This window comes from Chiroxiphia lanceolata, chromosome 21, assembly GCF_009829145.1.
Source record: "Chiroxiphia lanceolata isolate bChiLan1 chromosome 21, bChiLan1.pri, whole genome shotgun sequence".
Taxonomy (NCBI): Eukaryota; Metazoa; Chordata; class Aves; order Passeriformes; family Pipridae; genus Chiroxiphia; species Chiroxiphia lanceolata.
Window position 1 is genome coordinate 6,659,216 of NC_045657.1, and position 12,240 is coordinate 6,671,455.

At 40.2% G+C, this 12,240-nt stretch overlaps 1 protein-coding gene across 5 annotated transcripts in view; it reads left to right on the top strand.

Moving 5' to 3' along the window:
• CDK5RAP2 (CDK5 regulatory subunit associated protein 2) overlaps positions 1-11,849 on the top strand; it is a 71,925-nt gene extending 60,076 nt beyond the window's left edge. For 3 of the 5 annotated variants that reach the window (XM_032708404.1, XM_032708408.1, XM_032708405.1), the window contains 8 exons: positions 156-277; positions 1,623-1,871; positions 2,730-2,822; positions 3,091-3,350; positions 5,623-5,769; positions 7,645-7,783; positions 10,252-10,298; positions 11,185-11,849. In XM_032708404.1, coding sequence (XP_032564295.1) covers positions 156-277; positions 1,623-1,871; positions 2,730-2,822; positions 3,091-3,350; positions 5,623-5,769; positions 7,645-7,783; positions 10,252-10,298; positions 11,185-11,244 — 1,117 coding nt within the window. In that variant the 3' untranslated portion in view covers positions 11,245-11,849. The remainder of the gene's footprint in view (positions 1-155; positions 278-1,622; positions 1,872-2,729; positions 2,823-3,090; positions 3,351-5,622; positions 5,770-7,644; positions 7,784-10,251; positions 10,299-11,184) is intronic. The other 2 variants (XM_032708406.1, XM_032708407.1) reach the window with 1 other exon arrangement.
• Positions 11,850-12,240: the final 391 nt, after the last annotated feature.

Here is a 12,240-nt window from a genome sequence, read left to right on the forward strand (position 1 = left end):
ACGTGTTTAGCCATAGCCATTAACATTAATGAGGTGCATGGATGTATTCAAAAGGCAAGGCAAGAATTATGGAGGGAAAGAGGAATGGATTTTAGATTTTGAAAAAAAAAAAATAAAATAAGAATTTAACTCAGCTGTTTATTGGGACTTAACAGGTTGCAAACAGAAATCAATGTCAAGCAACATCAGATCTCTGAGAATGAGAAGTTACTGCAGTCGCTGCGGACGGAGATCAAGGTGTATGAAAAGCTGGAAGAAGCAAGAAGGAAGAGGACAGGTATAAATGCACAACATTTGCCCTTGCAACCCTTCCCTCTGAATATGACCTTGCAGGGCTGGGTCACTGTTTCTGTGCTTTTGCTTCTCTGCTGTACAGAGAGAACTGACAACTTGCTAATCAAATGCTGCTTTTTCCTTGGTGTCACTGCCAGGCTGTTTGAGATGTTGACTGCACACACCCCAAGTTTCCTTTGTCTTCTAGCTAAGCTAAAAACAAGAATTGAAGTTTTAGTGGCTCAGGCTTCCTGGGAATCTTAGATATTTACTTGTCATCTAAGTACCTGCTGCTGCATCCTCACAGGTCGTGCTTACTCAGGTAGCTTGTGCTTTCTCTTGGCTGAAGGTGAGGGTATGGCTTCTCCCTGGGGCTGGGAGAAGTGCTGGCACTGCTTTCTGAACGAGCTGTTGAATAATTTCCAGTCCACTTTGAGGACACTAAAGGTGAGAGGGGGACTGGAGCTCACCTGAGTTCTTCCTACCCCTTGTAAGGAAGCTGTGCCACCACGTAGCTGTTGGTGTGGTGAGATAAAAGAGTGGAATGCTGCTCGTTGCTGCATTCCCCTTACCAGATCCAGCAAATTCCTTATTGGAAGTTCTTGTAAAAGGTGATTTTTTTTCTCCCTGCTCCTCTGATATGCCCTGCTGCCACTGCATTTCCTGCCTGGCTGCAGCAGAAGAGCCCTGTTGGCACAAGGCTTTAAGCCAAAGTGGGCTCAGAGTGGAAGTGATTCTTGTGGAACTGGTGATGCCATTAGAGAGTAGCAGCACCCTCCTCATGTAGCTCAGCTCCTTCCCACTGTCTGGAGAACACCCTCATCGCTCTGATTTCAGCAGGAAAGAATACATGGAATTGTTTGTGTGCTGATCTCTTTCTGTGAAAAGGCAAACACAGCCCTTGCTTTTTTTCATGTTCAGATTTGTTCCTCTCGTTGCCAGGTGATCACTACTTTGTTTTTAATTCTGTGTATAAAACTAAACTCCCAATTCTACTTCATCCCTCCTCTGTACTCTGAGATTACCCATTCCTTTTTCTTTCCCCAGACTGTGCATTACTGAGCTTCAGATTTTGTAAATCCTCTTCATTCTGTTTTTATCACATTTTTTAGCTTTTGGCTTGAGACTTAGTAGCTTTAATGGACAAAGTGAAAAATAATTTTCAGCTCTTTAAATCTTTCCTGGGTAGAAGCAATTAAGACGTGCTTTTTTGTTTATCTCAATGCTGTTTGTAGTTAATTCTTAATATTGAGGATAACACTGGCTATAACTTACTTGCTGAGCGTTCTAGTGGCTAATATTTTTTAATAGTTAAAGATGTTTAAGTGTTTCTTTTGAAACTGTCTCAGATCCCAGATGTGATGCCTCAGAGGAATTCAGAAAAGATCAGAGTAATCCACTTGACTTACACGAACTGTTGACTGAAATACAGAGTCTGCGGGTGCAGCTGGAAAGGAGCATCGAGACCAACAAGTCCTTGCATGAAAAATTAGAGGAACAGCTTTCCAAAGGAAAGAGGGAGGAAGTGGCATCAATGTCAGCTGTTAATATCAACTGTCTTTTCAAACCAGGATCTCAGCACTGTGCAGGAGTGAATGGTACTGTGCTGTGTGTGCTTTTGCTGTGCTGTGGAACCTGTGCCTTGCTCTTTAAAGATGCTGTAAAAGCCTTATACAACATCAGCTGCACCCAAATCCCCTTCCTGGTAGAGCTGTTCGTGCAGGGGTGTGAAGTGAAATTTTCCTTACCTGGGGGTTCTTTTTTCACTCCAGAGCTCTGTAGTGTTTGTAAGGGTGAGTAAGTATTACCCAAGAATGATCAATAAATGCACTAAATGGGCTCTGGATAAATCACTTGTCCCTTTTTTGCCCTTGAGGAATATTTTACCTTTATTTCAATCACTTTTAAGTGATGCTGTTTTAGCAAATCAAGGAAAATGTAATGTTTACACTCAGGTTATTGTTCCAATATAAATGTACATGGGATGTAGAAGGCATGAAAATCTTCCTTGCTGCTTAAAGTGCTCTGCATAGTAACAGCTTTCCATACATCCAGCATACAGCCAGAAAAACTCCTTGGAATGTCAACAGCTGACTTCATTAGGTTTTTAGGTTGCTGTCTTTACTTATAAGTGCTTAGGAAATTTGGAAGGTCTTTAGTCTGGTAGTGTGGAGAGTGTCATACTTCTTGTGGAATTAATGGGAAGCTTACATTTGCTAATTAAAATATGCTCTTCAGGAGGTATTTTAGATTTTTTTACTATTTTGGGAGATATCTAGAACTTTGGATAGATTATACAAGAGTAAGTAAATACTGGAAGACCTATGGCTGTGTTTCCCTGCTTCCTGAGTCCAAGTGCAGCATCAGCAATAAAAGGAGCAGAAGTAGAGTTGGGAAGTTTTTTTAATGGATGTAAACATCTACTTATAAGAGTTTTCCTTCTCCCTTTTTATATGTAGAAAACCTTTGCAAATGCCCTGCTGCCAGCAGAAACATTTGTGAGCAGCAGAAGCAGAGGAGTGGACGTTGCATTTCACTGGGGAAAACAGGTACGTCCAAATGTGTCCTAAACGTGAGTTATGACCCTGAGATGAGCTCAGTTGGTCAGTGCCTGGTGCTAATAATGCCAAGGTTGTGGATTCAATCCCTGTGTGAGCCATTCATTTAAGAGCTGGACTTTAAAATCCTTGTGGGTCCCTTCCAGCTCAGAATATTCCGTGATCCTGTAACTGGCGGTACCTCAGGTTGGAGAGAAATTTAGTGTGAATCGGTTCTGCACGTAAGGATAAAAGAAGTCCACTTGTTTTTCTGCCCCAGGTACACTCCCAGCCCCTAAGGATGATGTAGACAGTGCTTCCCACTGCAGCAGCACCTCCTGCTCCAGCACCACGTGCACCCCTCGCCTGGTGCCCGGACACGGGGTGTGGGCGGACAAAAACGGGCGCCACGTGCTGGGGCTGATCGAGGACTACGAGGCCCTGAGGAAACAGATCACAGAGGGGCAGCAGGTCCTGGCAGAAATGGACATTTCCCTGAGAGACATCACTGGTACGAAGCTGCAGGAGCCTGGAGTAAAGGTAAGCAGAGAAAGCTGCTAAAGGAGGGTGAATTTATAGAAGAAGAACAACCAGGTTAATTGTGCAGCAGGCACTGAATGACTCAGTGCCTCAACCTTCACAGTCCAAGCCTCATCTAGATGCAGGCACTTATTTGTGATGCTGAGTTAATGAGGCTACAGGTAAATTAGTTAATTCTGGTGCTTTAAGCAATCTTAGCTTTACTTGCAACTTGAAATGAGGTAAAACTGCTTGCTTTTAGATGAAAAGTGGTGTTTGTTACGCTGGAACTGATAAAAAAGCCAAATGAAAGCAGCAACAGAAAACCTCAGGTAAAAGTCTGAAATGCTTTAAAGAGGGCATAAAGTAGTGGTGTGTAAAAATAATCTAAGGATAAAACTAATTGAGATTTTCTTGTAATGCAGGTTTGAGACTAATGCAGGAAATATGAGACAATTAAAAGAAATGGGATACAGAGCTAATAAAGTTCCCCACTTAGTTGAATTCAGCCCTTTAGTAACACCAGGTTGTAACTGTACATTAATGATTGATGCATGCTAATGAGGGTTGTTTCATATTACATTCCTATTCAGGGAAGCTTTTTAATATTTTTTTCACTTCTTGATATCAGCTGAGCATTTTAGCAATATCAGTGGCTATCCAGAGACTGGAATATCTTATTAATGATCAAATATTGTCTTCTGGAACACAGTGTATCATCCTTTCTGCATCCTGTGACACAGTAATAGCAAGTCATGGTACTCTTGCTGTAATCTTAAACATAACAATGTTTAAACCAATCAAATGTTTGTGTTGTCTTGAATAATGTCAGTCCTTTTCCTCTAGACTCAGGAGAACTAGTTAGTTTTTGCTTCTGCTCATTTTTTCTTATGTAATATTTTTAATTCCTGGACGCAGTTAATGATGGCATATTTGGGGTGGATTGAAAAGATAAATTTGCCTACAAGCTTCAATTAAAGGGAAGGAACAGTCTGTGCATGTCTGTGGCATCTAATAAAGAACTAAGAAACTTAAACCCCAACAGGACAGGCTTGGAATAGGCACTGAAAACAACAGCCAGTAGTAAAAATAATGAACCACTGGCATGGAGGGTGCTCAGAGACACTAACTGGAGGAGATTTTAAAAATGATTATGCCAATATTTGAAAAATTCCATGTAATGCTTTCCTACCTTGGAGTGGGAAAGGAAACTAAGTGACTAATGAAGGTCCTTTTCACCCCTATGATTTTATGATAATATAAATGTTGTAAAAACCATTCCTGCTGCTCTTCAAAAACCAGAAGGTCTTAACTGCAGGGATAAATTTCTGCTACTTATTTTTGCAGTTATAATTAGTGAAGCTATTGTCTTCAACAATTCTGAAATTCTTTTTGTGGTATCACATGTGTGCTCACCCAGGAAAATGATGCCTGAATGACAGTTAAGACTCTCTGAAGTATCATATATTTCCAAATGACCTAGTTAACATACTGATAATGACTGGAAAAGTAATCTCTCTAAGTTTTTAACTTGTTTTGTTGGTGTAAAGATAAAAGCAGTAAGTTTCACAATTTGCAGTTTCCTATCAAGTTTTGCATCACTGAATTCTCAGACTACTTAGCAAATGGGATGTTTTATGTGACAGGAGGATTCTGGTTAGATAACAATGCTAAATAAATATTCAGATTATATCCTGCATGGGGTAGGAACTGCAAATGCTTTTCTTTCATTACCCTTCCCTCTTCTGTAGCACCACTGCTTTGGTAATTCATTTGGTCCCCTCACATTCTTTCCCTCCTTTATTTCACATTTATGCAATTTCTTCAATTTGGTTTTCTCATCTGTCAGCAGAGGAAAACATTTTATGTGTGTCCTGATGGTTATTTTAGCATTAAATGGAACAGTTTAAAGGGTCTGCTAAGGAAGAAACATCTATATTGCTTAAATTGATGTCTGTAATCATTGACTTTCAAATAACATGACACGAAATGCAAATGGAGAAAGAAGAGAGTTGCCAACTGTTACCATGTGGCAAAGGAAATCTAGTAAATATAATCTATTCTTAATCATGGTTATTGATTAGGATGAATCCCCTCCCTCCCTGAAATTCTCAGATAATGCATAATTCATCAGCTTTTGTTAACTAACAAATTAGTTTTTATGGCAAACAATGTCTGTGTACATTATCTTAAATATGAAATCACACCCACTGGATTAAATCCATTCATTAAGATTACATTTCCATAATGTTTTAAGTATAAAATATGACATGTCTCTACTCCTGTGATACAGGTACCAGCCCAGGCATCCCTGCATGGCTTTTCCACAAATACTCACACAGTGCAGCAGATTTTAGAAGAGGCTGCACGTTTATTGAAGCTGCTCTGGAGAGTTTCCCTTCCCCTGAAAGCTGCTCATGGTACTGCTCAGGGCACTCAGGTACTGCTGGGTTTCACTGGAATTTGTTGGATTTGAGGTTTTTTTCTGAACTCTAATAATGTGTCAAGAGAGATGGACCAGTTACAAACGTGTCCTTTGGGAAAATCTTTTGAAAATCATGAACCCGGGGTGTCCAGTGTGTGCTGGTTCCTGTCCTGGTCATATTGTGTGCCCAGGTGTTAATTTACAACATACTTTATAATCAAGATGTCATCTGTAACCCTGTCACAGGATATTCAGGAAACCCAGGCAGGTGGCAAATGTTCCACTTCTGCTAGAAAAGGTTTGGACTCCCTGTTATTTGAGCCAAATTCAATTTGATTATGTGTATTCCAGTAAGAACAGAAACATCAGCAACTTCGATGTAATCTCAGCTACAAAATGTTGTTGATGCCAAAGCTGTAAAAGAGGATGCTTTTGTAAAAGTGTGACAAAACCCCAAGACAAGTTTTATAACATTTTAACTAAAAAGGATTGCACTATGCAAATGAATGAAAGTAAACTAAATGAGGAGTGAATTATCTCTGCTGTCAGAGTACCACCACTCAGCAATGCAACTGTTTCAAACTCTGGCTTTAAAATAAATCTGAAGTGTAAACACTGAGGTTTTTGTATGTGATTTTTAAGGGAAGTAGGATATTCCTGAAAAAATCCCTCAAACTTTAGGAAAATAAACATTTTATATATAATTTCATAACATTTTTGGTGATGTTTTCTAGCATCCTTATATAGACTCACAAAAGCAGAAGGAGTTTGCTGTCTGATATAGTCACTGATGTTTCAGCTCCATATTTGGAATGTCTTGGCAAGTGTGTGTGCTTCCATTTTTATCCTCATGTGTGTAAGCTACACAGACAGCTAAATGTTGGCCTGGGTTGCAGTATCTGAACATACCTCACACACGCTCAGGGCTTTCAGTATGTGGGTGATGCATCTTGTGCTTCCTTGTCACACTGATCTAAACCTTCTTCATTTGGATCAGTCACTTCTGAAAATCTGACCTTAATGTGTGGGGGGATTTGAGTTCCCAGGATGCACCTAATTAGAGCCTAATAGAATCTTTTTTAAAGTTTCTTATCCAACATCCTGAGATCTTAAGGGTATTAGATTGCTTCTGATGTCTTAAATGCAGCATATGAAAGAATGTCTCTTGAAGCTTGATTGTAAAAGATACAGAGCATTCACTGCCTTCTCTGCAGCCCCACAGGAGTTGTGAGTAATCAGTTCTGCAGAGCTAAGTACTGGGGGCAAATTCCAGACACACATTAATTAACAAGTGGCACAGGATTAAAAATGTGCAAGCTTAAGTTTGCCCAAGGATCCAAATTGGTGATACTGGAAGATGTGTCAGGGCTGCTCACTGTCCTGTTTTGCAAGTTACTAAACATAACTTGGTTGGAACTGGTGAAAACTGAACCTTAATAATGATACTGGCAAATAATTTGGCAATTAAACCATCCTGTTCATATGTCCAGTGCCTTTTAGCCCTTTGATAAAGGCAACATCAACTGTTAACAGAACACTGGAGGAGCAAGATGGAAATTCTGAACCTGCAGACAGGACACTTGCTGATCCCATGGTACTGTCCTTCCTTATCTTTTCCAGTTTAGAAACAAAAATAGGCACTGGTGTTAAGTCTTTCCCCAGTGTAATAGAAGAATTGTAGTTGTCTCTTGACAGGTGTCATAGAATCATGTCATAGGTGTCCTGGGGGATGTGAGTGAGGAAGGACAGGACTCAGACATCTTTCTCTCCTTTAAGTTTTTCATACTCTAAGGAAGCTTGAGAGTACTTGTAAAAAATACTGAGCAATTCTCAATGTGGATAGTGCTTTTATGTAATAGTTTAATGTCATGTTTTCTTCTCTCAATTTAGGATGAAGGGATGAAAGCAGAAATATTTCGATTACGGAAGAAACTGTCTGAGCAAGAGAAGAAGTTGCACAGCACAGTGAAACGCTTGCACTCCACAAACCAGCTGAAGGAAAACATGGAGAAAGTCATCATTGACCAGTGTAAGTGTGTGCTTTGTTAATGGTTCTTATTTCATTTAGCTGGAAACATGAAAACAAGTGAGACATGGGCAGTATTGTAACTGTGTTAAGCCAGGTTTGAAGAGATCCATCTCTGCTGCTTTAGAGTTTAATCACTCACCAGAAGAGCTTTGAATGGATGAGTCCTCTACCTTCATGCTACAGCAACATGTGTATTGTGGGAGGGGGATTTAATTTTCTTTTAATTCCTTCCTTACCTTCTTTGAAGAGGTGGGACTGAATGGCTCGTTAGTCTGTGCTGGAGTGGCACTTGTGTTACCAATAATTCAGCTAGACTGGAAAATGTTCCACACCATACAAAGTTATAAAAATGGCCATAACACTATATGTGACTGAAGTCATTTAAATGCAGTGTAGAGTGATAAATGTTATTTTGCTCCATAGCCTGTAACTTTTATATCTAAGGTCCGTATGTCTCCTACCTGCAGATTTTTGTTGTTTTAAGCATTTATGGGCTGGTTTTTGGTCACTTCTTTCAGAATTGTTATATTAAACGATGTACAAATTACTTATATTAAGTCATAAACTGTGTTTTGTTCAAGTTTTAAAGCTAAATAGCTCAGTTTGGGGTTGTCATATAAAATTCAAAGCTATTGTAGTATGTCTTTCAAAATAATATCCCTGGGGTAGATTTACTGGTGTAGTTTCTTCAGTTCCAGTGACATCTGGGACACACTGGGTAATTTCAGAACTAGGCAGGGTATAAATCAACAGAGATTTTTACCCCTGTAGCCAAAGTGTTGTCCCTCTGCCACTCCACCACTGTGGAAATGTGCAAAACAGCACATCTCCCCCTAATTTTGCTCCCTCTTTGCAGGGCTTTGAGCCTCATCTGAACGAGGGGCTGAGAAACTGAAACCTGTATTTTCTGAAACCTCCGTAATGCAAAAGTGCTGCCTGGGGAGCAGCAGCTGTGCCAGCAGTGTCACAGCCTCCAAATTCTCTTCATGGGCTGAATTTAACATTTTTGATTTAGGAAAAAAAATCTAGTTTGCCAGGTGAAATGAATTTACCAGCAGAGCTCTTATGAGCAGAGAGCACTCTGCTACACAGAAAGGCCTCGATGTGATTTTCTCTACCTTTCATTGATTATGGGAATTATGGATGTCGAGTTGCCTTCGCCTTAAAGAGCAATTTAATAAATGTTTCTAATTTGCGTCTGTACACAAATTCCTGACCAAGCATACAGCGAATCTGGGGGATCATGTGAAGCTGCTGGGTTTTTGTCAGGATGTTCACACTTGTTTTTGAGATTTCTTCCTTTCCCCTTTTGCTGCTAAGAAAGGAGAAGCATCGCTTTCCTTTCCATAGGTGACCTTGCCTGCCTTCATTCTCCACACATCCTGTTACCTGGCCACTCCACTGGGGATATTCAGGTTCCCTCTGTTATTTAGCTGAACATTCCTAAATATATTTAGAGGCAGAGACTGGAACATTCTTGTGGCTCAGAGTCTTCTGCGTGCTTTCTCTGGTGAGAGAACTCGTTGCTTGTAAACCTCCTCTGAACCTCTGAACGTGGAACAATGTGGTGCCAAATTGCAGTAATCTGCCAAGGGTGTAATTATCTCATGACAGCTCTACCCTTGGAGTTGTTGGGTTCTTACTGTTGTAATGAAAAAATCTTTATTATGGGTAAATTGTTTATTTTTGAGACTGGAATATCAAATTGGTACTTGTGAGGGGTGTATTTCAGCAGTTATGGAGCTGACACAGATTAGAGACTCGCAGATTTCATCTGACATTTCTAAATACCAGTTTTGTTTGGGAGCATCCCCTCCTCTGTTCACAGGTCTCCTGCTGTCCCCACAGAGCCAAAGTAGCTGGATGAACAGAGAAAACTTGGAACCCTTCAGAACAAACCCCTGATGGGATTTCCCCATGGTCCAGAGGGGTTGCCTTGTCCTTGAACTGCTGGAGGATCTGGGTGACTCCTTTTGCCACCTGCCCATGGTCCCCCCACAACATCTCCACTGCAAATTTTCTCTCTTCCCTACTAACTGCCCTCCCCAGCCCAAATAGGATACATAATGGCTCAAACTGCAGTTAAATCAGGCACCATCTCCCCTCAGAATGAACAGAGATTCTTCCTTTCTGCCTTAGGTGGAAGGAACCCGGCGCTCAGGGTCGCAGGGGCTGTTGGTGCCTGGGATGTTACACATAGTGCTGAGCTATTCCTGTTTCACATGGAATGTTCTTGGTGTGGCAGAAAACCTTCTAAACCACTTCCATGATGCTTAGATTTGAAAAGCAGATTATGCAATATAGATCAGGAGTAGGAAATGACATTCCAGGGGTGACCTCTGGACCTGGCCTGTGGTCCTGAGGAAATCCTCCTGCTCAGATGTTATTTAATATTTGGTCATAAGACTTGAATACAGGGAATTTAGAAAGACCTGAAGTATTCTTTTTAATCACCTCTTTCTTTCCAGTGGTTTTAACTCATGATGTCTTGAAGAAAGCCAGAGGAAACCTGGAAGTAAGTAAAATTTTTGCTTGTTTTTAATTCCTTGGTATATGCTAATCAGAAATCTGCATTGCTGTGTCAGGAGTATTTTGCAGAATTAGTCTGATTTGCTTTAGGTTTGCTACCTAATCAAGTCTGGGTGACAGCAGTTTAGTATGATAAATAGTCTGCTGTGTTTGATGTCTGAATTAAGAGTTTTATGACTGACCACATAAACAGCTAAACCCTCTCCTTCCTGATGCTTCCCTAGATTAATATTCATGTCTGTCATCACCTTCCAGCAGTTTATTTTCAGGTGATCACAGCCTGATAACCTGCCTGCTGAACAAGTTCACAAAGACACCCTTATTTAAAGCTGTGTATTAGTAACTGGTACACCTTTTATTTTTTAAACGTGGACCCACGTTTAAGCTTTTGCAACCATCTCTTTGCTGGTGAAAGGTATTAAATCACTGGGAGTGTTTAAATAATCACTGCTCAGATGTAATTTCTCCCAGAAGGTTCAGACTTTGCTCCCAGAGTAATGTAATACACCTCTTGACTGCTAAATCCCAACCTTCTCCTCACACCCCTCCACTGTGAATGATTGTACAGTTCCCAGCCCCTCCTTGAATTTTCCTTTAACCTTTTCTGTGCACCCCTTCTCCCTCATCCCCATCAGTGCCTCCTTCAGCACTTCCCTGTGCAGCTGCTGTGCTGTTGTCTCAGCCCTGCCTGAGCTAGAAAGTGATGACATAAAAGAGTCTTTCTGCTTACAAAAGTCTTATCACTTTAATTTGAAGATCTGCTGAACACAGAAGCTCCTATTTGCAGCTCCTTGTGCAGCAGGATGGGGTAGGGACAAATTGTGGGCATCAAAGTACTGTACAATAACAGTAATTATTGCTTTTCTAACCAGGTCCCACCAGCTGAGAATCAAAAATCACCTTCCTACACCAGCAAAAAGAGGATTCTCTGAAGGAGAAAGTTCTGCTAGCACAGACTGGTCCTGGGAGTTGTTTGCTTCATGCTGCCTTACTATTTATTGATGTAAAAATGTTTGTTCAGCTCTTTTAATGGAATCAGCCTTTGACCAAAAAAAAAAAAAAAAAAAAGAGGACAAAAAAAGAATTCTTTTGGTAAATAACTTATTTAACATTTTCTGTAATGTAAAGATGGTTTTTAATATTTATTACAGAAGCAAGGTACTGCAGGTACTGAGGAAAAATCCAGATTTTTTTTTTTTTTAAAAGTTGGCACATTTGAAATTTTATATTTGTAATTGTTATGTTATAAACCTATTTGTTGTTATAGTCAAACAGGTCCAGAAAGAGTCAAGAAAGGGATCCACCTTCCACTGTTTCTCTACTGCTAAAATAATGTGGGTTAAAAAAAAAAAAAAAAGATTCTGTCAGTTGTCATTATTTTGTAGAAATGTGAAAAAATATTCAATATTTTAAAGCATTTTAACCATCTCTGGAAGCTGCCTGATGCTGGGCTTTCTTACTGTCCTGTTAGGAAGTTAGATTGATGCTGTGTCTGAAAATGTAGAATCAGACAATTAAAATGAAAATTAATCACAAACGTGTTTGTGTTATTTTGTTTAAAACCTCAGACTTCAAGCATTACTGAACAAAGAAACCACATCAGAGGGTGCCTTTGCTGAGTGGCACAAAGTGAACTGAGAAAATAGTTTAACCTTAACATGACCATAATACAGCGATTTTTGGTTGCAAAAGTAGACTTTGTTGTGCAATCGTGGTTTTATTGAACTAATTTAAAAAATCATAGAATGGTTTGGGTTGGAAGGGACCTTAAAGATGATCTCATTCCACCCCCTGCCATGGGCAGGGACACCTTCCACTAGCCCAGGTTGCTCCAAGCCCCATCCAACCTGGCCTTGGACACTTCCAGGGATGGAGCAGCCACAGCTTCTCTGGGCAACTCTTTCCTAATATCCAACCTAAACTTACTC